Source organism: Malania oleifera, chromosome 8, assembly GCF_029873635.1.
Source record: "Malania oleifera isolate guangnan ecotype guangnan chromosome 8, ASM2987363v1, whole genome shotgun sequence".
NCBI lineage: Eukaryota > Viridiplantae > Streptophyta > Magnoliopsida > Santalales > Ximeniaceae > Malania > Malania oleifera.
In genome coordinates, this window is record NC_080424.1 from 102,877,173 (window position 1) to 102,904,207 (window position 27,035).

The following is a 27,035-nucleotide window of genomic DNA, read 5'->3' on the forward strand; positions in this document are numbered from 1 at the left end:
CTTTTGATTGATATATATTGATAAAGTGTTTCAAAGTTAGATTGAGAAACACTCCTGTGCTTGATTGATTTCTAACATTACCTAGAGTGCTATTACACATTGTTTGCACTGAGCTTATAGTTCCTATCTACTCGAGGTGCATTGATTATTGCTTGTGTTTATTGGTACAAATCTGCTTGTGTTTAGAAGCATTAGAATTCTAAGCAAAAATTTGATACTCATTGTTGTATTCTAGGCGTGGCCTAAGGGGCGTATTGATCTATATTGATCTAACCCATAAGGGTCAGTAAGGTCTTCTCCGCCCCATAAGGAGAGTGTGTAAAGGTTGAGGTCAGTCCTAGACATTTGACTTGGTTGTAAATGGTGTCACTCCACCCGTTAAGTGAGCAATAGTAGTAATTCTCGGACTTGCGAGTTGAGGTGGAGACATAGGCAGTATTGGATGAACCTTGACAACATTTCTTGTGTCTGCTTTTAATTTTCGGAATTTAAATTTCAAGACTTGAATGTTTATAATTTAATATTGTGAATGATTGTGTTTTTAATTGCATAGACGATCCTATGTTGTGTTATACTATTGTTGGACGTTAAACCTAAGAGAAAATACAGCGGGGATTTGATCATATTCGAGTTTTTAATATATATTGGGGATTAAATTTTAAAATAGGGAATTGATCACACCTGTGTTATAATTAAATTTACCAATTATATATTTTGAAAATTCTGTAGACAATTGGTGAAATTATAATTATTGAATAACTCATGTGACATAAGATTTAATTATATTTTATTACATAATTAAATTTGAGTATTTTTGTGGTATTATCGTAAAAATGTGATTTGGACTATTTGATGGAAATATTGGAAATGTGGTGGAATTTGTGAAATGAGATATGACGGTTGAGAGCCGGGTTTGACATGACGTCCAAGTGCCGGGTTTGATTTGACAGTTATACTGAAATACGAAAATGAAAATTTTATTATAATTTTATTAACTAAATTGCATTATATGGTTTAAAAATCCTGAGGACCAGTTGTGATGAGAGCACGGTACCGTAGCTAGTATTTGAGATAGTGCAACCACACTGTTCTGGATTAAAGTGTTGGTAATGAAAAGTCGATTTGGCCATAGAAGGGTTGTGTACACCCTTAGAGATTAGACTAGACTGGGTAGGCAAATTGGAATTATCGACATGAGATTTGACTTAGTTTGGTGGTAGGCTAGTCGGGGCTAGGTCTAATCTTCGGATTGCACAATCCGATTATGAGGGTTTATATATGATGATGTTGTATGTCCAAAAGAGGGTTTCTTCTATACATATATGTAAATTTATATAAATGTTATTATTTACTGAACATGTTATATTGTGAAGAAAATGTGTATTTCCAATTGTATAAATGTGAGTTGTATTACACAAATGCCATATTTTCCAGTTACCGTAAATTACATGAGGTGTTTGATTTCACTAAAACTCATGTTAACCACACACTGACAATAATTTATTTCGTCTTATTGAGAAGTGTCTTACTCCACTAAATATACAAAATTTTCAAGACCTTCAAGAAACCATAGAGTCATTTACTAGATAAAGTTAGACTTATTATAGACAGGATCAGAACAGCATAGAGTTAGTAGAAGAGTTATGCACTCATTGGCGAGAGTTGGAGTTTGATGCAGAAGATTATGTATTTCTGAAAGTGGCACCAAAAAAATGAGTTATGAGATTTGGGAGGAAGGGTAAATTGAGCCCTAGGTATATTGGACCATTCGAAATTCTTGAAAGAGTGGGTCTAGTTGCCTACATGTTAGCATTACCACCGGTTTTGTCTAGAATCCACGACATATTTCATGTTTCCATATTAAGAAAATATGTCTCAGATCCCTCCCATGTGATCAGTTATAAGGCACTAGAACTCAATGATATCTTATCTTATGAAGAGACGTCAGTCTAGATTTTAGACTGGAAAGAACAAGAGCTACATACAAAGGGGATTCCACTTGTAAAAGTGTTATGGCGCAATCATGCAGTAGAGGAAGCTTCTTGGGAATTAAAGGAGCAGATGAGCCAAAGATACTCATACGTGTTCAATGGGACCCAGGGTTGAACTGGGAAAAAGAAAGCGATTAGCAAGGTATGTATTTTGATTTGTATAGTATAAGATATGTAATATTTTGGTTTTGATTATGAATGGTTTTGGGGGAGTTTTCTTTTGATGTATATGATTGTAATCTCCTAGAACTCTTTTTCTGTAACCACGGTATTCCTCCGCCATAAATGAGGGTAATTAATAAAATTATGATGTTTTCTTTAAGGATGAAAAGGTGATGAAGAGCAATTTCGAGGACGAAATTTTATAAGGAAGGGAGAATATAGAGACCCGAAAAATTTATTTATGAAAAATAATAAAGGAAAAAAGAAGGAAAAAGGGAAAAGGGAAAAGGGGTATCAGCAAGGGTTCATCGACGAACCCAAAGTCTTCATCGACGAATGTCCCTATAGGTCTCGTCGACGAAGTACACGTGTCTCATTGACGAGAAGATACCGAGAGTTAGGGAAATTAAGAGAATTTTAGGTTCGTCGACGAAGTGTCTTTATTGGCTCGTTGATGAATCACTTTAACTCGTCAACGAGGCATGGCCTATAAATAGGCAAACCGTCATTTTCCAACGAAAATCTCTCTCTCCTCTCATTTTCTCTCTCTACCCTATGGTTTTCACACACTCTCTCTCTCTTCGATTTTTGCTCCGTCTAAACTCGTTTTGATGATCATAAGCTACCACGGGATTCGTGTGGAGATTCTCTACAACTTAACCGGAGCGGATTGTTGATTTGGCGTTCTTAGGCACCACTTCAAAATCAAGGTAAGTAGGGTATTTTAGGGTCTAAGTGTTTATTTGGAGTATATAGGGCCTAGGAAGTGTTAAAGGAGAATTATTCTGGGAGACAAGTTGATTGATCTGGGAAAAATATGAATTTTAGGGTTTGGAGTTCGAACGCACAGGCGTAGGATTTGGGTTTTTACGGGTCTTTTAGTAAGTTAGGTAAAGGGAATAAATTATAACAGTTATTTTGTGAACTACTAGTTAAATTAATATGTGAAAATGAGAATATGATATTTTCCCTGAAATTATTATGATACGATTATCAGATAAAATTGTGTGGCATAAGAGTCTTACTGAATTGTGATGTTTTGGAATATGAAACATGAATATAGAAATGTTTTCTATGATAAATGGGAAAATATGAAATGATGATATGCTTTATTGAGAAATGTTGAAATACGTAAAATGAGATATATACTATTATGAGAATGGAATGTGTATTGAAAATATGAGAAAGAAATAGGAAATTTTGAGAATATTGAAATGTGATATATACCATTATGAGATGAGATATGAATACTGAAAATGTGAATATTACAATGAGAATACTGCAATGTGAATACTGAAATGTGAATACTGCAATGTGAATGTTGAAATGTAAATACTGGAATGTGAATATTGCAATGAGAATACTGCAATGTAAATACTGAAATGTGAATACGTAATGTGAATGATGAAATATGGAAATGAGAACCCTAATGGACGATTGTTGATATAGAGCACGGTACCATTGCTAGCGAGGTATTAGTGCAACCACACGATCCCGTGGAGAGTGTGGTGTGACATTCGATTAGTCCTTCGGAGAGATGTTGACTGCCCCTGGGTCCGGACCAAGTTGTGGTGGGCCAATCGTACTACAGACAGACAAGTAAAGTTCTTATTTTGATCTGACCGGGTCGGCCAACCACGATTTAGATTCAGCCTTCGATCCGCACAACCTTGACCATGGGGGGGAGTATGACATGGAGAATATCCTCAGGGCAACCATGAGTTACAGACGGCACATGGATTGGTTACCGAGAACACTCATGAGTTAGATGTGAAATGGAAATGAGAAATGAAAGACCGTGAGTTTAATAACATAAATAATTAAGATGAAATGAAACTCTCTGCCTAAGGGCTTACTGAGTAAGGTGAGTGCCCTGATAACTATTAGTTGCAGCCTCACCTGAGTTAATCAAGTAAGGTTACAAACGATATTAGAGCATAGGGGAGCTACATGTGTGGGTGTGTAATGTAGTGACCCGAATAATAATAAAATTTTAATAATAAGAGGGAGAGAAAATAAATACAGAAATAGAAGGAGGCCGTAGACTTCGTTGACGAACGCAGAGCGTTCATCGATGACATTGCATTTTGGAGATAATATTAAATAAAAATAATTTCAGAAAAATTGCCAAACTTCATCGACGAACACAGGGTCTCGTCGACGAAGGTCTTCAGAATTTCGTCGATGAACACAGGGCTTCGTCGACGAGAAAATACTGAGAAGGGTTCTGAGGTAGCCTGAATTTCATCGACGAATACAGGGTCTCGTCGACGAAATCCCCTGTTATATATATACGAGAATCTGGGAATAAATTCATTTTTAAGAAGTCTCTCTCTCTCTCTCTCTCTTCTCTCTTTCATTCTCTACGACTCTCTCTCCCTTCTCTTTTCATTTTCGGCCTCACCGGTCGCTGAATCGATGATCTGAAGCTACCACGACGTTCCCAGCGGAGTTTTTTACAAGTTTGCCAGAGCAGATCGTCCAGAAAACGAAGTTGGATTTTATCCCAAATTCTAGGTAAGATCTTTTATTGAGTTTTTGACTTCCTGACGGTTATAGAAAATGATGTAAACTAGGAAATACTGATATTTTGTTCTGAGAGATTGCGTTTTCAGGATGTTGGGTTAGGAACCCTGCGGGTATAAAGCCAGATTTTTATAGGACTTTTCAAAGTTGAGGTAAGGGAAATATGCTATGCTAGGAATTTTTATAAAATTATTAGAAAATTTATGAACATATATTCATATCAGTTTATTATATAATTTATACAGAATATGAGTTAAATGCTTGTGTGGCCTGAGTAGATTTTCATGAGATAAAGAATTTATATAGTCTTGTGATGTATCATACTATACTGAATACACAGTTATTGATAGTACATATAATTTACATAGTATTTCCAATATATGGGTCTACACAGAATATATAGATATAGATTTATATTCACAGAGAATTGTACATGCTTATACAGCTTTTATATGAATGGTTTCATGAAACAAATATATACATATATCCATATACATGTATACAGATACTCAGAACAGTATATACACACAGGGTTATAACATACCATGTTTTCTTATTACCATAACATACAGAATATACAGACAAAGTATATATATAGAATGCACAGATAGATATACATAGGTAGCATCAAGATGCTATAGATACAGTACACAGAGATACAATATTTACAGTACAGAAAAATAGAGTTATGGTAATTTTGGAAACAAAATAAAAACAGTAAAAGAGTATATATGTATATATGTATATAGTATCAGATCCCTGAGGAGAGACACACAAACAGATACAGATTACGTACCGTTGCTAGATACAGATAGAGTGCAACCACATATCTCAGATAGTATGTGGGTACCGTCAACCGTGCTCAGAGAGTATGCAGCTCCCCAGTACACTAGGTTGAGGGGGCCGGTTTGACGAGGTAGTATCCAGTCCCGAGCTTAGGAGAGGATGCAGTTTGGCCGGGCTGAGGTAGTGTAGAGTATGATGACTTATCTGGAGGGCCGACCAGATAGAGTCTCACCTACGGGTCGCACAACCCTGTCATGAAGAGTCAAATCATGACGTACAGAGTTCCAGGGATACAGAATAGTTATATGTGTGTGAATAGTTTTACAGCATATGATGAGAATAGTATGATATAATATTAGTATGAAAAGTAGAAAACATATGATATAGTATGTAACGATCCTCAATTTCTTAACATAAAATATCATATAATAAATAAAATGGTCAACCCGAACCCGTGGGTAGCGGGGACACTTGTTAAACACAGCGGAAAACCTCGCAGCAGTAAACATAAAATCTCAAACATCCAATCATAAAACATAATATCAGAGCATTCTATACATCCTCACATACATCAAAATATCTCTAGGGTCAAATACAAAATAACTCTGACCCTATTACAAAATCTTACCCTTCTCACAAGGTAATCTCACTAGCTCAACGGCGGCCCTGACCCGCCGGTCTCTCAGAGGCTCCTGAAAAATTAATTAAGTTTGGGGGTGAGACACTTCTCAGTAAGGGAAAATAAACTAAATACAGTTGTGTGGCAACATGAATATTTAAAGCATTTATACGTATACAGTACATTTCATAATTCTATAAACATCATCATATCGTACTGAGTAAACATATATTTTCACATCTGTTAATAAATCATAACATACATAAAATCATCTGTTATAACTGTAGTACTGAAAACAAACCCAGGATGAATAGCTAGCTGGTGTCATGTATTACCCCCCATGACGGGTTGTGCAGCCCGAAGGCGGGATTCGACAATGGCTGGCCGACCACTGCCGAATCAAATATGTTTGTAAGTACGATGGGCCCGCCACACCCTGGTCCGGACTGCCAGGTGGACGTTCACACTATACTGAAAGCCACATCGACTATCCATCTCCCATCCCCTCGTGGGACGGTAGCACTAATAAGGCCTCGTGCCAAAATTAACCCATAGCTACGGTACCGAGCTCCTGGTCTGAAATAAACTAACATCCTGGTTGTGAAAACATATAATACATGATCATACGTAACATCATTACAGCCTCGTGCCGAAAACATAGATACGGCCTCGCGCCAAAATCATAGTAAATATGGCCTTGCGCCAATAATATAAATACGGCCTCGTGCCGATAGCATAAAATACGGCCTTGTGCCGATAACATAAATATGGCCTCGCACCAAAATTGTTTCAGGTATATACATTCTGAAAATACATCGTTCATCATACAATTGTCAAAATCATCACAATATAACTCATCGTTTCATAATACCTGAAAATGTGTTTTACTCATAAAAACTTTCATATCTTATCTCATTTCACGTAAAATAATATTCATGCCACACATGCTCTATTAAAAGTCGTACTAAAATCATGATTTTCTAACATCTCATACGTACATATACATTTTACTCATAATAGCAGTATTTTCCAAACATACGTTTCATATATGATAAACAAATATAACATAGGCTTTTTCGAAAATAAATGTGCTCATAAATAATAATAACTTGCATAGAAAACATCTGCTTTAGTTTATTCCCTTACCTGACTATTGAGAAATTCCTTAGGATCCAAATCTTACACCCTTAGCGCCTGAAATTCAACTCCTGAAATTTACATTTCCCCAGATTAATTAATCTATTTCTCCAAAATAATACTCATCTAGCCTTCTCTAGGCTCTATATACCTCAAATTAATATTTAAACTATTATTTAACATCCCTACTTAATTTTTCAAATTTTACCTGCGGATCCCAAAATTACACCCGCGGCGCTCACCCGAACCTTAAATTTTAGAAATCCTATTTCAATCCCAGATGCTTAATATTTTAGTATTTCTAAATTAATACTAATTAATTAAAAATAAGCCCCTTAATAATCGCCGCACCCCAAATTTGGGGTTTTGACCCGAAACCCCCACGAAAATTCCGTCCCACTAGACTTGTATAGAATCATCCCTAGATTCTCGTGGTGGTGTCCGTTCGTCAATTGGACTTATATTTTGCAAGAAATTAAAGAAAAATGGAAAAATGGCTTACCCCAGAGAATACGCCTACGCCACTCCTACCACCGATCCGCTCCGGTAGAAATGACGGCAGCGGCGAATGGAGTCCAGTGGTATCTTCGGATTTTCGATCGGACGAAAATCCGTCATGAAATCGAGGAGAGAGGGAGAGAGAACGTGAGGAGAGAGAGAGAAAGCTGCGTTGCAGCAAATAAAGAAAAGAAAAGAAAAGTAAAGAAGAAGAAGAAGAAGAAGAAGAAGAAGAAGAAGAAGAATAACTTTTTAATCTCCTGAATCTTGCTGAAGCTTCAGGAGGATAATAATAATAATAATAATAATAATAATAATAATATATTTAATTAATATTAATAATAATATATATTTTATTAATAAAATAAAAATAAATTTTAATTAATTTTTTTTCTTTTTCTTTTAAAATCCGATTAATTAATTAATTAATTAATAATAATAATAATAATAATAATTTAAAAAAAGAAAAATTTTAAATCAATCCACTAATCTTTTATATCACTTTTTTTTTTTTTTTTTGGTGTTTTTACACAGTATATTCTAATTGAGAAAGAAAAAAATGTTTGAAAGAATATGTTTTACAGATTATTTATTACATTACAGCTTAGTTGTTATTTTTAAGTATTCTTAACTTAGTTGTCACACACTAGTAATAGCATATTTCCACTTACTGAGCGTCGACTCACCCCATTACTCTAACATTTTTCAGATGAGCCAATGAGGCGAGCAGATCAGGCTCGCAAGCAGAGTGTAGCTCAGATCACCCTGGTTATAGGGTGAGTTTTTGTCAGAGTTGTATATCTTTTTGAGTAGATGATACTAGAGGGGCATTTTGTATAGTCTGTATATTCTGGAATTTGGTATTGTACAGTTGATGTATAAATGATTTTATGATTTGTATTTCTGCTGCGTAGGAATGTTTATTCTATATGTTAAAAAAAAAAAATGATAAGAATTTTGAGGCCGTTACATGTATCTCCCCTATCCTTGGGAACTTTCACTGATAAATATAGGTTGCATGTGAATGAGTTTGAAAAATGGAATTAAAGCTTTTAAAAACTTATGTTTTATATCTATATGATTATAAGTAAAATTGGTATATTTTTCAGATGGTATTATCACTGAAATGAGTATATTATGATATAACGAAATTCATACTGCCACACACTGTAAATAATTTATTCCGTCTTACTAAAATGTGTCTCACCCAAATATCTAAATATTTCAGGGAATTGTGACAGACTAGGAGATAGAGCTCCGAGATAGTAGGGAGTCAGTACCCTAATAGACAGAGTGAGTATTTTGAGCTAAGGATGTATGATTCCCCTAAAGTTTTTGGTTGATTTTTGGGGATGTGTTATATATGTAAATATATACATATGGATGGTTAAAACTCTGGTTATTTGTATTCTGAATGGTTTATACATATTGACTTCCGCTGTTAGGGTTGTTTGTATGATTGTTTACCCGACACCTACTTCGAGTCAGGTTATGTTTTAATGGTATCAGAGTTTTTGACGTGGCCGATGTTTGATTAATATTTATTATTTATAGGAGAAAAGAAATGGTATAAAATCGGGGTGTCACAATAAACCACTCCAATGAATAGATAACACCGCTTACATAAACTCGTATATATGCGTAGAAGACACCCCCTCAGACAAACGACATGATTAAACCCTATGATGGATTGTGCGGGACTGGACTTAGCTTAGGTGATCAACCCAAAGGAAGTCAAAATGACCCTTTGCAAGTACTTCTACAGGCATCTGCAAGCTCAGCTGCAGGTCCGATTGTCTTACCACTTCCTACTTCGGACTCTAAGGAAGGTACCATAACACTCTGCAAGTCAACCGGCTGAGACCACCTACACTTCCACTACAGTATGGTTGCACCTGGCCAAATAACTCACGAGCAACGATACTGTGCTCTCAATACAACCGGTCCTCAGGGTTTTTAAACCATATCATGCAATTTAAGTAATAAAAACTATAATATAAATCTCACTGTTGTCATTTCATATAAAACCTGCAATCATATCAAAACCTGGCGTACGACCTTCATATCAAAACCCAACATACAACCATCATATCACATCTCCAATATTTTCCACAAACAATTCCAGTATTTCTGTCAAATAATATGAATCATATTTCCATAGTACGATACCATAAAATACTCAGATTCAATTATGAAACAAAACCGAATGGATTATTCTTATGTCACTTGATTTTAGTATTAAAACATAATCAGATACACAACCAGGAAATACCTCATAGTATATATTTAGTTTGTATAATGAAAACTAGGGTATGATCACCTCCACGTTCTAGTTATTCAAAACATGCTTTACCTTCTTGAACATTTTAAAAATGGATCTAACTTAGCATTCGAGTCCCTTAATGATCCATTTAGCATCCATCCACTTGGTGTCACTCTTATACAAGTTGATTTTATTATTTTTATTATTTCTATCTTAATTACGGTTGTATTCAAGTTAAATCAAGCTAACACAATATACTAACTTAAACTTGACCTAAAAATTAAGCTCAAAATGTGAGTTGATCTTGATCAGTTTAATAATTATTCAACTCAAGTTCACTCCAATTACAAGCCCTCAAGACTCTACTCAACTCAAATAATTCAATTACAAAATAATAACAAAGTATAGAGAATTTTATAAAAATATTAATAACATTAATATATGTGTGACACTTATATAATATTAATAATATGATAAAATTTTAAAATATTATAAATAATATAATAAAATTTGATCTCTACTACTCGATAATTTGAGTTCCAACAAATGCCAATAAAATTAGCTAAATTTGAATATTATTAATTAAAAGTTTATTAAATTGGATTGACAAAAGAAAAAAAATAAGAATAAGCTCACCCCATATAATTTTGTATATGTAATTATCATAAATTTTAAATTTCAAAATAAAATTTATGTATAATTGGAGATTATATTTTCTGTAAAATAACACAAATCTCCAATCGCAGTTTGCCAAGCAAGGGGTAATGGGAGCCCTTTGGGCTAATCTTGGGCTGTTGAAGGTCCTTACCAGTTACCACAGCGGTAAAGGGTCAACACACGGAGCGCATAGTCTCTTCACCGCCATTCTCACTCTCCTTCTCCCACTCTCCGCCTCTCTCTCTCTCTCTCTCTCTCTCCACCGTGGCCGGCGGCTCATCGGGAGAATGGGGCAGACACGCTCTCCCTGTTGCGATCATTCCCAATTTTTCGACGAAAGCGAGAAGGAGGTCGCCGGCATACTGCTGGAACTCCCTCGCCTAATCTTGGAATCTGACGACGCCGTACCCTTCTCGTGGGGCTGCAAGAAACCGAGATCCGCCTCGCGTCCCGGTGCCATCAATTCATCGTCTCCGTCGACGGCCGCCGAGTCCACCTGTACCAGCCCTAATTCGCCGCTCTTGTTCCCCCCCAAAGAGTCTGAACACCATCCTAGTCACTCCAAGATAAGAATCTCGCTCAAAAGGGTATGTCAATTTCTTGGTTTTTTCTTCTTGATCATTAGAGAGCATATCCCTGTTTTATCCAATGAATAATTCATTCTCTGAGACTGTGCAATGTGCGGCCCCTTTTAAGTGACTTCTTTGTTTCATAAAAATAAATAATTAATTAAATAAAAAGGAAAATTGACCCAGAACAGAGACTCTGTCACCCTTGTGTCACATGAGTTATTGATTTTCCTCTTATTATTTCTTGTGGAACAGAAGGCAGATAATGTGAGCCAGATGAGAGGCTTCGTTCCGGAACGAAAAGGAAAAGAACAGGTATTCAATTTTATATTTCCCCCAATTTTTTGTCCTCAGAAATCAATATTCAATCACCTCTGTTTTTCTTTATATAACTTTTATGAGGTGGGGTAGGTCTCTGCCTCTCTGTTTCGGGGTCTCTTTTTTTCTCGTTAATTTCCTTTTTTTTTTTCTTTTTCACAGGGCCTTGTGAAACTGAAGCGCGGCCAACCCAGCGAGAAACTCCCCACTGTTCTGAATCACCACGCTCCCGTGATAATGGCGGAGGAGAGCAGTCAAAACCCGTTATGCAGTGATCTGGGCCGCGTCGTGGAAGAGACGCCTGTCGCCGGCGCCGATTACGGTCACTGGGCTATCAGGAGGGCTCTCGCTGCCCAAGCTAGAAGAAGAAGGATTGACTTCCTGAGGATGAGGTCGAAAAGCCGCCGCGCATGAAGACGTGTGCGTCTGAGTTTTTATTTTTTATTTTTTTGGTTCTGATTATGCTGACAATCTAATTTCTTTTTGGTCTCCTGAGTGTTGATTCTTTCTCTGTTTTTTTTTTTTTTTTTGCCCTTTTGTTTTTTTGTAACCATGAAGTTTTGTTTAGTTTAAGGTCGGCCGTATAGTTTTAATTTTGTAAACCACAGGGTCTAATTTTTGACACATTTATCGGATTTAGTAATGCAATAATAAAATTTTCTCTCTCTCTTGTATGTAGCTGTTTATTGAAATTTCAATGCAGTTCCTGTTTTTCGAAAGCATGAGATATAACCCAATTTGCATCTGGTTAAGAATTTTAATTCACATTTCCAATTAATGATTGAAGAAATTTTTTTGAGATTCATTTGGTTCAATGTGAGCATTTGCAGTAAATTAAAATATATCTTTGAAATTTTCATTTTATTGATTTATATAATTTAATTTTGTGGCTCTAAGAATTCATAGACACATCCATTTAATTTAATATATTTTATATTGTTGCCAACAATATAAAAACAAAAATAAAAGCCCAAAAAACCAAAAAAAAAAAACACAAAAAAAATCAAAAAAGCAAAAATGACAAATGATTTCATTGACATTTTTTTAAAAAAATTAAAAAGGTTAAAAAATATAATATAAATTATTGATTTAAAAATGCAAATTAAGCCCCTTCATGATGGAACTATTGTGATGCACCCCTTTCATGGACCTCGTAAAATGTAGGAAAGAAAATAAATAAATAAGTGTGGCCCATGTGAAATGGTTGGGCCCGAAGGTTCCACAGGCCCAAAGGCCTAAACCCTAACTCCATGGCACGCGTCTATATAAGGCACTCCAGAGTCCAGACCTCCACCGTGGTCATAGAAAATACTTCGGCTTCCAATCACAAATCAGACGCTCTCCCTCTCTCTTTCTCTCTCTTTGTGTGGGGAGTTGCTTAGCAGATTGCAGATGATGAAGCTTGTGCCCGAGCGGTTTTGTTCATCAATTACTTCCATAACTCTAATGCATTCGCATTTGCAATCCTCCCTATTTTTTTATTTTTTCTTTTATTTTTTTACGTTCTTTACGTCTGAATCGCCTCATTCGTATCTACCTATACCTTAGAATTAAAATTTTTATCCTTTTAATATTTTTATTTTATTTTTCCTTCCAATCTTTACTATGAGTCATGATCCATATTTACCTACACCTCAAAATTAAGATTTTTTTCCTTTTCTTATATTTTTGCTTTTTAATTTTTTTATCCTCATTTCTAATTTGTGTACGAACAGCTTGGTTTTGCCCACTGTTTTCATCTCCGCACTTGTTTTATTTTTCACAGTACTATTTTTCCGAATTCTTGTAAATCACTATCTTCCTATTTGAAACTGGAGGAAGGATTCTAAGTTTAAATTTATGTTGATTTTTATATTTAAATTTTGTATTGATTTTCAGATTTTGATTTAAAATACATTTAAAATTTGAATTTTTATGAAATTTGAATTTGAATCTCATGATCTAAATATCGGTGAAAGCCGTCAATTCAAAGATTTAAGGAAATAAAACTTGATGAAATTAGAAATGTTTTGAATTCAAGACTGTGATTTGCTATTAAAAAAATAATAAATTAAATGTGAAATTGAAAATAAATCATCATTTGAATGTTACCTTAAATAAATAAATAAATAAAATAGTAAGTATATATATATATATATATATATATATATATATATATATATATATATATATATTTCAGCCAAACAAAATAATCTATTTGTTCCAAGTAACATTCTTGGGTTTCTAAATAAATAAACCGAATTTAAATTTATTTAAGTACGATTCTAAGTATAGTGAAAATAAAACATAATAGTAAAAACATAATTGAGCTAATTAGAATTTATGGTCCTCTTTCCGTCTCCAATAGGAAAGAAAAATAACCAAATTTTTTCACACAAAATCATCATATACATAAATACATCAACAATCAAAGTTACAATATAAAATATATACTAGAACAACAAAACATCAAGAACCTCTCGCTTCTAGGGCTGTGAACGAGTTGAGTAAAGTCGAGGCATGTCAAGTTTAGTTGTGGCCAACTCAAGTTCGGCTTGAGCTCACTAGAGTTTGAAGTTTTTTGTTCAAGTTCAGCTCATTTAGCCTACATACAACTCAAATTTGACTTGAGTTCGATTCGACTAAAGCTCGTTTCATATTAATAAATAAGTCAAACTCAAGTGTAGCTCAAAAGCTCAAGCTCAAGCTTGACTCAACTGAAACTCATTTTACACTAATAAATGAACCAAAATGCTAAACTAATCAAAATATCTAATAATTAATAAATATAATTAAAGAAAAATATATTTTAAATTTAAACTCAAATGTTTAATGAGATTAATATCGAGTTAGTTCACAAGCCACTAACGAACTAGTAAATGAACTTGAAGACGAGTCTAAACGAGTTCGTTTGCAAGTCTAACTAGTCGAGTATGACTCACATCGAACTTGACTCATTTAATTGATAAATTCGAAATTTGAGTTCAAGTTCGACTTGTTTAACTTTATAAACAAGTTCGAGCGATCTATTATCGAGTCAACTACTGAGCTGCCTACGAATGGCTCAACTCATTTGCAGTCTAACTTGCTTCTCATAGTAAGGAAATTTGAAAGAATCAAATCGTTCGTGAGCATCTCAGCAGCTCAATTCAAGAAGGACTCATCAGCTTGTTTATTATCATAAATAAACAAGTTTAAACAAATATATTTAAGTTTGGTTTAAGCTCGATTCTAACTCAAATTGAAATAATTTTTAACAAAAAAATAATTAAGTATGGTAAAATTCAGCTTTGCTAGACTTAATTCATTTTGTAACCCTTCAAAAAATCATACCAATGAAATTCTTATATTTTAGAGGTACAAATGAGATTATTATGTTTTATCAAATCTTTCTTCAAAATATTTCTACCACCTCTAATTTCAAACTCTAAACAAACTTGTAATGCATTATCAACATTATATTTTTTAAAAGTTTAAAATATTGTCAACCAAATATCTTTCTTATTATTGAATCGGATAATCTTATCAAAAAAAGAGACTTATCTTTTACCTTCTTGAGCAGTTTAAAAGTGGATCTAACTTAACATTCGAGTCCCTTAATGACTGGGGTCACTCTCATCCCCATCACGTTAAGTTGATTTTATGATTATTTTTTAATTCTATCTTAGTTAGGGTTGTATTCAAGTTAAACTGGGCTAACACAATATACTAGTTAAACTGGACTAACACAATGTACTACTAACTTAAACTCGGCTTGAAAATTATGCTCAAAATGTGAGTTGAACTTTATCAATTTAATAATTATTGAACTCAAGTTCAGTCCAATTATAAGCTATTAAGACTATACTCAACTCAATTAATTCAATTACAAAATAATAGAAAAGTTTGAAGAATTTTATAAAAAAAATTAATAACATTAATATAAGTGTGACACTTATATAATATAAAAAGTATGATAAAATTTTAAAAAACTATAAATAATATAATAAAATTTGATCTCTACTCCTAGATAATTTGAATTCCAAAAAATGCCAATAAAATTAGCTAAATTTGAATAAATTATTAATTAAAAGTTTGTTATAAATTGGATTGACGAAACACAAAAAAAAAAAAAATAGTATGAATAAGAATAAACTCAACCCACTATAATTTTGTAACTACCAAGTCAAGCCTAAAATTAAATTTTATCTGATAATCATAAATTTTAAATTTCAAAATAAAGTTGATTTAAGTTTAAAAGAAATATTAGATAATTGGAGATTATATTTTATGTAAAATGACACAAATCTAAATTCATTCTCCAATCACAGTTGCCAAGCAAGGGGTAAAAAAAAAATCCAAGGGACTGTTGAAGGTCTTTTACCGCCGCGGTAAATGGTCAACACACAGCGCATAATCTCTTCACCGCCATTCTCACTCTCCTTCTCCCACTCTCTGCCTCTCTCTCTCTCCACCGCGGCCGGCGCCTCCTCGGGAGAATGGGGAAGACACGCTCTCCCTGTTGCGATCATTCCCAATTCTTCGACGACAGCGAGAAGGAAGTCGCCGGCATACTGCTGGAACTCCCTCGCCTAATCTTGGAATCTGACGACGCCGTACCCTTCTCGTGGGGCGGCAAGAAGCCGAGATCCGCCTTACGTGCCGGTGGCAACACTTTATCGTCTCCGTCGACGGCCGCCGAGTCCACGTGTACCAGCCCTGATTCGCCGCTCTTGTTGCCCCCCAAAGAGTCTGAACACCATCCTAGTCACTCCAAGATAAGAGTCTCACTCAAAAGGGTATGTCAATTTCTTGGTTTTTTCTTCTTGATCATCAGAGAGTATATCCCTCTTTTATCGAATAAATAATAAAAAAAAAAAGGAAAATTGACCCAGAACAGAGACTCTGTTTGTGTCACACGAGTTATTGATTTTCCTCTTATTATTTCTTGTGGAACAGAAGGCAGATAATGTGAGCCAGATGAGAGGCTTCGTTCCGGAACGAAAAGGAAAAGAACAGGTATTCAATTTTATATTTCCCCCACTTTTTGGTCCTCAGAAATCAATATTCAATCACCACTGTTTTTCTTTATATAACTTTTATGAGGTGGGGCAGGTCTCTGCCTCTCTGTTTCAGGGTCTCTGTTTTTCTTGTTAATTTCCTTTTCTTTTCTTTTTCACAGGGCCTTATGAAATTGAAGCGCGGCCAACCCCGCATTCAGGAGGGCTCTTGCTGCCCAAGCTAGAAGAAGAAGGATCGACTTCCTGAGGATGAGGTCGAAAAACCGCCGCGCATGAAGACGTGTGCATCTGAGTTTTTTTTTTTTTTTTTGGTTCTGATTATGCTGACAATCTATTTTTTTATTCTTTGTCTCCCGAGGGGTGATTGTTTACTCTATTTTTTTTTTTTTTTTTGGCCCTTTTGTTTTTTTTGTTTTCTTGTGACTATGAAGTTTTGTTTAGTTTAAGGTCGGGCGTATAGTTTTATTTTTGTAAACTACAAGTGTAAGTTTTGACACATTATCGAATTTAGTAACACAATAATGAAATTTTCTCCCTCTCTCTCTTTGATCATAAGGGTAAATGTATTGATCAAAATTGTATGTACAAAATATTCTAATCATACCTAGGAAACGGGGACATGAACCTCATCACAAATACAATCAAAATTCAAGCAAGCTACATGACAACCTAGACATACCCAAGGGCCAAAACCGGCCAAGACAAACAATTAAATATATGAAATAAGGCCAAAATTTCAAACTCAAGAGGGTCAAAGTAGACTCAAAGAAAAACCCCTAGTCAATAGAGTGTAAGACAAATCTGTCAAACACAACTCTATAGGTGTGCCTTTGGATCACCTTGATCAAATCCACAAGACAAATATCAATTTCCTTCTATTCCTAAAGTGCCACAGGAAATACATAGTAGTTGCTAGACCTATCCTCTTTCCCATAGATTTTGGATTCCAATGCCCCTAGCCTCTTTGTGTAGCCATTTTACCGCAGCTTTCAATGTGGACATGGCTCTGTTCAACCCAAGCCAACCTCTAATACGACCTCATATAAGAGTAAAAAACCTACGTCTAAAAGAAGAGGTTGTCAATAGTCTCAATCTTATCTTTACAAAACACACAGTGATGGTCTACATCCCCTCCAATCAACTTGTCATTTGTACATAATTTCCCTTTTAAACCCAGCCATAAAATGAAAGCATGCTTGGGAGTGCACCCACTTTTCCATACCTGTTTGATCCAGGGAACTTTATTACCCCTACTTCTCCAAAAATCATAGCAAGTGTGGGATCTGTTTAGATTCAGATCCCACTCATTAAGCAAATAATTGGCTGCTGCTATACTTCCACAATAATGTAAAATTTGAATTTTAATATCTATCTACTTCTTGGAAAGGGGGGAGTCACCATGTTTAGAAGTTGCTCCCCATATATCAAAATCTGTCAAGTAAGTTTGGTGAATCCACTTTGCCCAAAGGGAGTCCTTTGCATGTGTATTCCACAAAGTTTTTGTAAGGAGAGTCATATTCCAAGCATTTAGGTCAAAGACAACCAACCCACGGCATACTCCCTCCAAAACACCAATGGTTTTTTTCTCCCACTCCAAAGGAACACCCTACACAGCTTCACAATTTGATCCAGGACATTCTTTGGAATTGGGAAAATTGCAAGCCAAAAACAAAAACATTCCACCCCTTAAATGACATAATTAATGAGTTCCAGCTTCCCTGCATATGACAATGTGTGCCCAAGCCAGCCTTTAAACAAATTAGCAAGTCTGTTAACCAAAGGAGAATAATGAGTAGACTTCGGTTCCTTTGTTTTGTAAGCGTGAAATATAACCTAATTTGTCACTTCGTTTTTTTTTTTTTTTTTTTTTGCATCTAGTTAAGAATTTTAATTCACATTTCCAATTAATGATTGAAGAAATTTTTTTTAGATTCATTTGGTTAAAAAAAAAATCTTCGAGAATTTCATTTTATTGATTTATGTAAATTAATTTTGTTGCTCCAACAATTCGTAGACACATCCACTTAATTTAATATATTGTATCTTTGAAACAACCATGAATCCATGAATTCGTGTTTGACCCAAACACGTCAAAGCAGCTCTAAATGCTCTTGTTAAGGCTTGGTTTGCTAAGGTTGAGGTGCGCAACCATAACAGTAGTTGGATTATCTCTAAGTTTAGTAAGAAGGATGACATGTTGCGTGTAGTGACCCGAAGAATAATATTATTTTAATAATAAAGAGGGGAGAAAATAGAAACAGGAACAGAAGGAGGCAGTAGACTTCGTCGACGAAGGCAAGATTTCGTCAACGAGAAAATACCGAGCGCAAGATTTGGGCTACTCTGAATTTCGTCGATGAAGGGTAAGGTTCGTCGATGAATTTACTAAAGGATTTGTAGACGAAGTGACGTGCCTCGTCGACGAATCTTGCAGTATAAATAGTGCTAAAACTCAATTTTCACATAATTTCAGCGCCATTTTTCTTCTCTCTCTCTCTCTCTCTCCTATGACCCCTCTCTCTTCTCTCTTCAATTATAACCCCGTTAGTCACTGGATTGACGATCTGAAGCCACCATGACGCTCTTGGCGAAGTTCTCTACAAGTCTGTCGGAGCGGATCGTTGGTGAAACGAAGTTGGATTTCATCCCAAATTTAGGATAAGGCCTTTTAGCCCATTTTTGGCCTTCTGACAGTTATAGGAAATGATGTAAGCCAAGAAATACTGATATTCTATTCTAGTAAATGTTGTTTTCAGGATGTTATGTAGGAGGCCCTACGGGTGTTAGGCCAGTATACCATAGGAGGTTTCCAGTAGTCAAGTAAGGGAAATATGCTATGCTAGGTATTTTTAAAATATTATACAGTTTATTAAATTATGAATATTATGTATTAAAGTATGGTGTGACTTGAAAATATGAGTATAGGACGGAGATATGTTTTACAAATTTTAGTATCATGATTTAATGAATTTCAGTACCATGATTATACGAATTATAGTACCATGATTATACGAATCTCAGTACCATGATTATACGAATTTCAGTATTATAAGTATGCAGTTCTCAGTGTTATGAATATACAGTTCTTAGTACTATGACATATGGATTACAGTTACAGTTTATTCAGTATCATGGTAATTACGGTTATTTCAGATCCATGGTAAATCAGATAGTTGTATATAGAAATATATTATATAGTATTAGACCTTATTAGACTATGCAGTTACAGAGCACGGTATCATTGCTACAGATATTATGTTATGTTTTAAGTGCAACCACCTATTTAGATAATACGTGGTAGTAGGTCGATCACCTAGGCCCTTGACGTGGACAGGCTCCCCATCAGATATGGGTTGAGGTGGGCAGATCAGACCGATGGAGTATAGTGATTTACCCTAGTCGGCTAGCCAATGTAGATCTCACCTATGGGCCGCACAACCCTGTCATGAGGGGTTAAATCATGACACACAGTTATCCACAGGGAAAGTTTTTAGTTACTATTACGTATGTACAGATTATAGAAACAGGGAACATACTTATGTACACTAGAAGTATTTTGAATAGTAACCTACAATACTGTTATGTTAAGCAACATGGAAAGGGTGGTGTATTTTATTACTTGTACTGTACTTACGTATCCAATTATACATGATTATACGAAAATAGATTTTCATAATACTGTAGCTCATTTGCCACACACTAGTAATAACATATTTCATCTTACTGAGCGTTGGCTCATCCCAGTGTTGAATCATTTTTCAAGTGATCCAGGTAGGCGAGCAGACCATGCTCGCAGATAGAGGGGCTTCAGTAGTGCCCTGTCACTGAAGTGAGTATTGTGGAGGATTTTTGTATATCCTAGTATAGTTGAGGGTATTTTGGGAAACAGATATATGTATATTTTGGGGAAACATGTTAGTACTCTGGTATTGGTATTGTATATATATTTTCATATGGTTATGTCTATGTGATTTCTGCTTCTCGCTGCTTAGGCTAATGATTAGGTTTACTCCCAGAATGGTATTAGAGCATGTTATATGTCATAATAAAAAAAGAGTAATAATAATATGGAAATTAAGTAGGTCGTTACAGTTTGGTATCAGAGCCTAGGTTGCTAGGTTCTATAGACTTTAGAGTGCAGTAGAAGCAATACCAAAGTATAGGAAAATGATTTGAGGTTTGTTATATGTCTGGGTACAGGATTATCGTGATGGTTTCTGTGTGTTTCCTGGGTGACGATTTCAGGAAAACCATAGTAAACTATTGTCGGGTCGTGTGTCTAGGTGACAGAACTGGATATTGAGTTAAGGTTAGAGAAGGTAATTGAAATTAGGAATAGCTTCCCAAGAGGAGGGGTAAATTGGATTCTAAAAATTTCTTTTAATTCATTTGGAAATATTTTTAAACTTCTTTTATTTCTTTTAACCAATTCTTGACTTGTTTTTTTTTTTAATTCTTTAATCAATCAAGAACTTAGTTCTTTTATCCAATCAATTAAACATAATCTTCAAACCAAACAATCAATTTATTTGCCAAGTACAAGTTAAACAACAAACAATCAAATCAAGATATAAAGTATTCAACACTTTGGTAATATAAGATCTTGAGATAGTTTGTTTGTTTAAATAAGCCCTGTGATTATGAATTATAACTTATGCTTGCTGAAGTAAAACCCTGTATAAATAAATCCAATCACTCTTTCCAAATATTTAGAATTCAAATAAACTCTTGGTAAATTTATCTTTGGGGTGTTAACCAAGTAACGTACTCCCGTATGGTTTCTGCAAGATATGGTGTAACCAACGTACTTCCTTTCGGTTTCCGCAACCCAAATCAAAATTGGACTTTAAGTTTACTTGATTTCCAAATATGCGTAGTATGTATAATTTAGATATTTAAATCATCCACGTAGTTGTATATGAACTGAAAATAAAGAATAGGGAAAGAGAGAGTGAGACAGAGATTTTTACGAGGTTCGGCTTATACCCAGCCTACGTCCTCGCCTTTGGCAAACCACCAAAGGATTCACTAAACCTGTTCCATTGATGGGTGGAACAAAACCGATTACAACATTCCTTGGTTAAGGCTAGAGCCCGCCTTCTCCAAACGATATTCCCTCGTTCGGTCACTCCTTACATAGGCTAGAGTTCGCCTCTCTAAGCAATATCCCCTTACTTAGCCAACGATCCAAACACCTTGGAACGTCAATGAACTATAAGAAACACAAGATAAAATCTGCGTACAAGTATACTCTCTCAAAGAGCAAGTTAGTACAATTTTAGTACTATATACTTTAATGTAAAATATCAATAGGAAATAGAATGAAGCTCAAGTGTAGAATTCACTAATATCCTTCTTAGAAGAGGATTAGCAGTAGGAATTCAAAGGAAAAAGGATCAGCACTTCAAAATTCTCAGCAAAAGAATTTTTCAATGAGTGAGCAAGAGAACTTAGGAAGAACAAGAGTACTTTCAGTTCCTCAAAACAGATTTTTCAATTCTTTGAATTTTTTTTTGTTTTGCAAAACCATGTATTTATAGACTTTCAAACTTGCAAAAGTTTCCTTAAAGAGTTTCCCTATTTATTAGAATATTTAAGGTTCAAACGACTATAATTTAAAACATTAGAATTTTAAAAATCTGCCCGTTGAACGTGTTTAAATGTCTGACAGCAGTGACCCCGCTTCAGTGTTTTGGCCATAATTTTTTTTTATAACTTTAAATTAGATTTTATTGGTGTCAAAATAAAGTTAAGAGAAAACCCTACAACTTTCATGTTTACCACTCTTTAAAATAAGGAGTCTTTGATAGAGGAAAAATTCACCTCAATGCGACTGTATAAAAACTGACAGCATTTGGGAAAAACTCTTTTTGGTGCTCTTTATTCCAAAAATGATTCTAACTTTTTTAAAATAATTTTTGACCTTATAAAAATATTATTCAAGTATTTTAAAAAGTATCTAGGTCTAAGAAGTTAACCTAAGAGCTTCAAAATATTTCGAACGATATTTTAAACATTAAAGCACTTACATGAGACTTCTAAAATATTAACATTCTAAGTTCTTGAGTCTTCATGATTTGTCCTTGGATTGAATCCATCTTTTCTTTAAGCTTCCATATTCTTTAAGCTTTCTTACTTTGCCTTTCTTTGGATCTTTTGACTTTAATATGCCTTGGCTTTCAACAACTTATTCATATCCTCATGTTCTTCAACAAGTAATTCATGTCTTGGCTCATTTAAGCTTCATTTGATCATTGTGAGCACTTTGACCTTACTTTCACATATATGAACCCTGAAATATCATTACTCACTTAAATACATTAAATTTCATTTGTTTGTTAGCATCAAAACAAGATAACAAGTTTTTAAGCCTTGTAAGGCCAATAGTAATTAATTTTGAGTTGGTATAGGATAGGTCCGTATAGGAGATAAAGTGCTTAAGTGTGTTTCTTATTTTTGGGATGGATTTTTTGAAGCAGTGGCATGAATGCTGGGGAGGATAGGCCAGGACCTTCCAACATAGGTGGAGGAGATACAGATGTCATACTGCGTAGCGTCACTCAGCAGGTGATGGCTGAGATGGCCAGGAGCTCTAGGGAGCGTGGCTGTTCGATTGAGCAGTTTACGCGCATGAAGTCCCCATCCTTTACTAGAGGTGATGACCCGATTATAGCTAAGAATTGGGTCAAGAATACTAAAGAAACATTGGCGGTGCTTCCCAGTACGGATGAGCAGAAGGTAGAATTTGCCACATTCAAGTTGACAGGGGAGGCGAAGCGCTGGTGGAGAGCAGTGCGTTTGATAGAGGAGCAGAGGCCGGTTCCAATTCCAGTGACGTGGGACTGATTCAAGGATCTGTTCTTTGAGTGGTACTTCCCGACTATCATTCGGAGTGAGAAGGCAGCAGAGTTTCTGCATTTGGTACGAGAGCAGATGATTGTATCCCAATACGCGGCTCGGTTTGTCGAGTTGTCACGTTTTGCTCCACATCTGGCACCTGATGAAGAGAAAAACGTGAGGAAGTTTGAAGAGGGACCGAGGCAGAATCTGTTTTAGCAGGTAATTGGTTTTAAGGCTCAGACATTCATAGAGGTTGTAGATAGAGCTGCGATTATTAAAAGTGGCATTCAGAGGGGTGTAGCAGCTCAGATTCTGAGGTCTGCGCCTCAGGGTTTTCATACTAGCACCAATAGGGATCCATGGAGAGGAGGTCGCGATAGGGGAGACCAGAGGCAGATGGCAGGACCTCGTGGGAACCAAGGTGCACCGACGTACCCAGTGTGTTAGACATGCGGGAGACATCATTTGGGAGAGTGCCGGGTAAGCAGAGGTGTATGTTATCGTTGTGGGAGACCCGGCCACGTGATACGTGAATGCCCAGGTCAGCAGGACCAGGTCCCAGCTCCCAGACCATATCAGGGAGGACATCAGGAAGCTCGGGGAGGATACCAGGCGCCTCATGGTGGCCAGCAGAGGAATGTGGCCCCAACACGAGTATACACTTTAACACCAAGTGATGCAGAGGCTGCTAAGGATGTGGTGACAGGTACATTTACTATTCTATCATACCTAGTTACTGTTTTTTTTTACTCGGGTGCTACTCATTCTTTCATTTTTGCATCTTATGTTAAATTATCTAAGAGTGAGACCCAGTCATTAGATATAGCGTTGTTGGTAGCTACACCATCAGGATCAGTGATCAGATGTCCGAGGGTACTTAGGGGTTATCCGATAGAAATTCAGGGGAAAGTACTGCCAGCAGATCTTATTGTGTTTGACATGTGTGGGTTCGATATAATACTGGGTATGGATTGGTTGGCTATCAATCATGCCAGCATCGATTGTGTCTAGAAAGAAGTAATTTTCAGACCTCCTAGAGAGCAGGAATTCAGATTCGTTGGTTCATGGGTACGTGCTCCAACGCAGTTAGTATCCGTCGTGTAGGCGAACAGATTACTCTTGGATGGAGATCAGGGGTTTATAGCATTTGTGAAAGAAGTATCCAAAAATGAATTGAAAATTGACAGCACTCTAGTAGTACGAGAATTTCTAGATGTTTTTCCAGAGGAGCTACAAGGGTTGCCTTCTGTGCGCGAGGTAGATTTTCCTATAGATTTACCTCCAGGGACTACACTGATCTCTAAGGTCCCGTATTGTATGGCTCTAGTCGAATTGGGAAAATTAAAGGAGCAGTTGCAAGACTTATTGAACAAGGGGTTTATACGACCCAGTGTATCGCCATGGGGAGCTCCAGTGTTGTTCGTAAAGAAGAAAGATGGGTCCATGAGGATGTGCATTGATTACAAGGAGATAAATAAAGTTACTATTAAGAATAAATATCCTCTACCCCGTATAGACGATTTGTTTGATTAGCTCCAAGGTACACAGGTATATTCCAAGATTGACCTCAAATCCGGGTATCATCAAGTGAGAGTAAAAGCGGAGGACGTCGCGAAGACAGCCTTCAGGACCAGGTATGGGCACTATGAATTTCTCGTTATGCCGTTTGGTTTGAGGAATGCCCCAATCGTGTTCATGGACTTGATGAACAGAGTTTTCCACCAGTATCTAGATCAGTTTGTGGTAGTTTTCATTGATGATATACTGGTGTACTCAAGGAGTTTTGAGGATCATGAGGTGCATTTGAGGCAGGTGCTGTAGACACTCAGAGAGGAGAAGCTTTATGCTAAGTTTAGCAAGTGTGAGTTCTGACTTGAGAAGGTGGCATTTTTAGGCTATGTGATCTCGGGAGACGATATAACAGTGGATCCTAGCAAGATTGATGCAGTGGTGAGTTGGGCCAGGCCAAGGAATGTGCAGGAAGTCAGGAGTTTCTTAGGAATGGCAAGTTATTACCATCGTTTTGTTGAGGGGTTTTCAGCTTTGTCAGGTCCTCTCACGCTGTTGACTAGGAAAAATGCTAGATTTGTGTGGGATAAAGAATGCGAGTAAAGCTTCCAGGAATTAAAGCAGCGGCTCGTCACTGCACCAGTATTGACGATTTCATCAGGAGGTGATGGTTATGTTATCTACAGTGACGCGTCTTCGAAAGGGCTCGGTTGTGTGTTGATGTAGCATGGTAGGGTGGTGGCATATGTGTCCAGGCAGTTGAAAGAATATGAAAAGAACTACCTTACTCACGATCTAGAATTGGCTGTGGTTGTACATGCACTGAAGATCTAGAGACATTACCTTATGGAGAGAGGTGTGAGATATTCTCTGATCATAAGAGCCTAAAGTACTTCTTTACATAGAAAGAGTCGAATATGCGGCAAAGGAGGTGGTTGGAACTTATCAAGGATTAGGATTGTACCATCAGTTACCACCCAGGTAAAGCAAATGTGGTAGTCGATGCAATGAGCCGTAAATCAGGAGACACAGCACAGCTAGCAGCAATAGTAGTTCAGCATCCGATTCTAATGGACTTAGAGAGACTCGGTGTGGAATTAGTGGAGGATGATCCCCAGGCGCTTATTGCCAGTTTGGTTGTACAAACCATATTATATGAAAAGATTAAAGTTGCTTGGAGAAATGATCCAGAGTTAGTGGAGGTGGTTGCCAGAGTACAGGATGGTCAGGGAGAGGAGTTCAGCATTTCTAATGATGGGGCTCTGAGATTTCGTGCCAGATTGTGTGTGCCTGCAGATGATAGTATCAGGAGGGCGATTTTAGAGGAGGCACACAGATATCTATACACTGTTCATCCTGCCAGTATGAAAATGTATAGGGATCTACGATATTATTTCTGGTGGAGTGGCATGAAGAGAGAAATAGCAGTGTTTGTGCAGCAGTGTTTGACGTGCCAGCAGGGTAAGGCTGAGCACCAGAGACCGGCTGGTCAGTTGCAGCCATTATTCATTCCTGAGTGGAAGTGGGACCATGTATCTATGGATTTTGTTACTGGGCTGCCACCAGCGTTGCATGGTCAAAATGCTATTTGGGTGGTGGTTGATAGATTGACGAAGACAACACACTTCCTACCTATAAAGATTAGCTACCCTATGAACAGGTTAGCAGAGATTTACATACAGGAGATTGTTCGACCCCATGGAGTGCCACTATCCATAGTCTCAGATTGTGATCCATGTTTTACATCACAGTTCTGGAGGAGTTTACAGGAGGCACTAGGGACTCACCTAACATTCAGCACAACTTTCCACTCTCAGACCGATGGTCAGACTGAGAGAACAATCCAGGTATTAGAAGATATGCTTCGTGCCTGTGTGTTAGACTTTGGAGGTAGCTGGATTCAGTTTTTGCTGCTAGTTGAATTTGCTTATAATAACAGTTATCAAACTAGTATCGACATTGCACCCTACGAGGCATTATATGGTAGGAGATGTAGATCTCCTCTTTTCTGGGATAAAGTAGGTGAAAGGCGAGTTTTGAGTCCAGAGATAATTCAACAAGCATGTGATAATGTCTGACTTATTCGTGATAGGATCAGTGCAGCGCAGAGTCGGCAGAAAAGCTACGCAGATACTCACCGCTGAGAACTGCAATTTGAAGTAGGTGATCATGTATCTGAGA

General features: G+C 36.3%; 2 protein-coding genes across 2 annotated transcripts; both read left to right on the forward strand.

Moving 5' to 3' along the window:
* The first annotated feature begins 10,776 nt into the window (after positions 1–10,776).
* Positions 10,777–12,191, forward strand: LOC131161425 (uncharacterized). Its single transcript, XM_058117174.1, has 3 exons — positions 10,777–11,226; positions 11,464–11,523; positions 11,689–12,191. Exons 1-3 carry the CDS (start codon positions 10,927–10,929, stop codon positions 11,938–11,940), a joined length of 612 nt encoding a protein of 203 aa, XP_057973157.1. The 5' UTR covers positions 10,777–10,926; the 3' UTR covers positions 11,941–12,191.
* Positions 12,192–15,898: 3,707 nt separating this feature from the next.
* LOC131161426 (uncharacterized) lies at positions 15,899–17,040 on the forward strand. The gene is made up of 3 exons (XM_058117175.1): positions 15,899–16,283; positions 16,444–16,503; positions 16,667–17,040. Exons 1-3 carry the CDS (start codon positions 15,984–15,986, stop codon positions 16,727–16,729), a joined length of 423 nt encoding a protein of 140 aa, XP_057973158.1. The 5' UTR covers positions 15,899–15,983; the 3' UTR covers positions 16,730–17,040.
* Positions 17,041–27,035: the final 9,995 nt, after the last annotated feature.

Excerpts from the sequence above, each read along its gene's own strand:
- LOC131161426 (XM_058117175.1), top strand. The coding sequence starts at position 15,984 with ATGGGGAAGACACGCTCTCCCTGTTGCGATCATTCCCAATTCTTCGAC. Across the intron at positions 16,284-16,443 it reads TAAGAGTCTCACTCAAAAGG|AAGGCAGATAATGTGAGCCA; the intron begins GTATGTCAATTT and ends CTTGTGGAACAG. Across the intron at positions 16,504-16,666 it reads AACGAAAAGGAAAAGAACAG|GGCCTTATGAAATTGAAGCG; the intron begins GTATTCAATTTT and ends TCTTTTTCACAG.
- LOC131161425 (XM_058117174.1), top strand. The coding sequence starts at position 10,927 with ATGGGGCAGACACGCTCTCCCTGTTGCGATCATTCCCAATTTTTCGAC. Across the intron at positions 11,227-11,463 it reads TAAGAATCTCGCTCAAAAGG|AAGGCAGATAATGTGAGCCA; the intron begins GTATGTCAATTT and ends CTTGTGGAACAG. Across the intron at positions 11,524-11,688 it reads AACGAAAAGGAAAAGAACAG|GGCCTTGTGAAACTGAAGCG; the intron begins GTATTCAATTTT and ends TCTTTTTCACAG.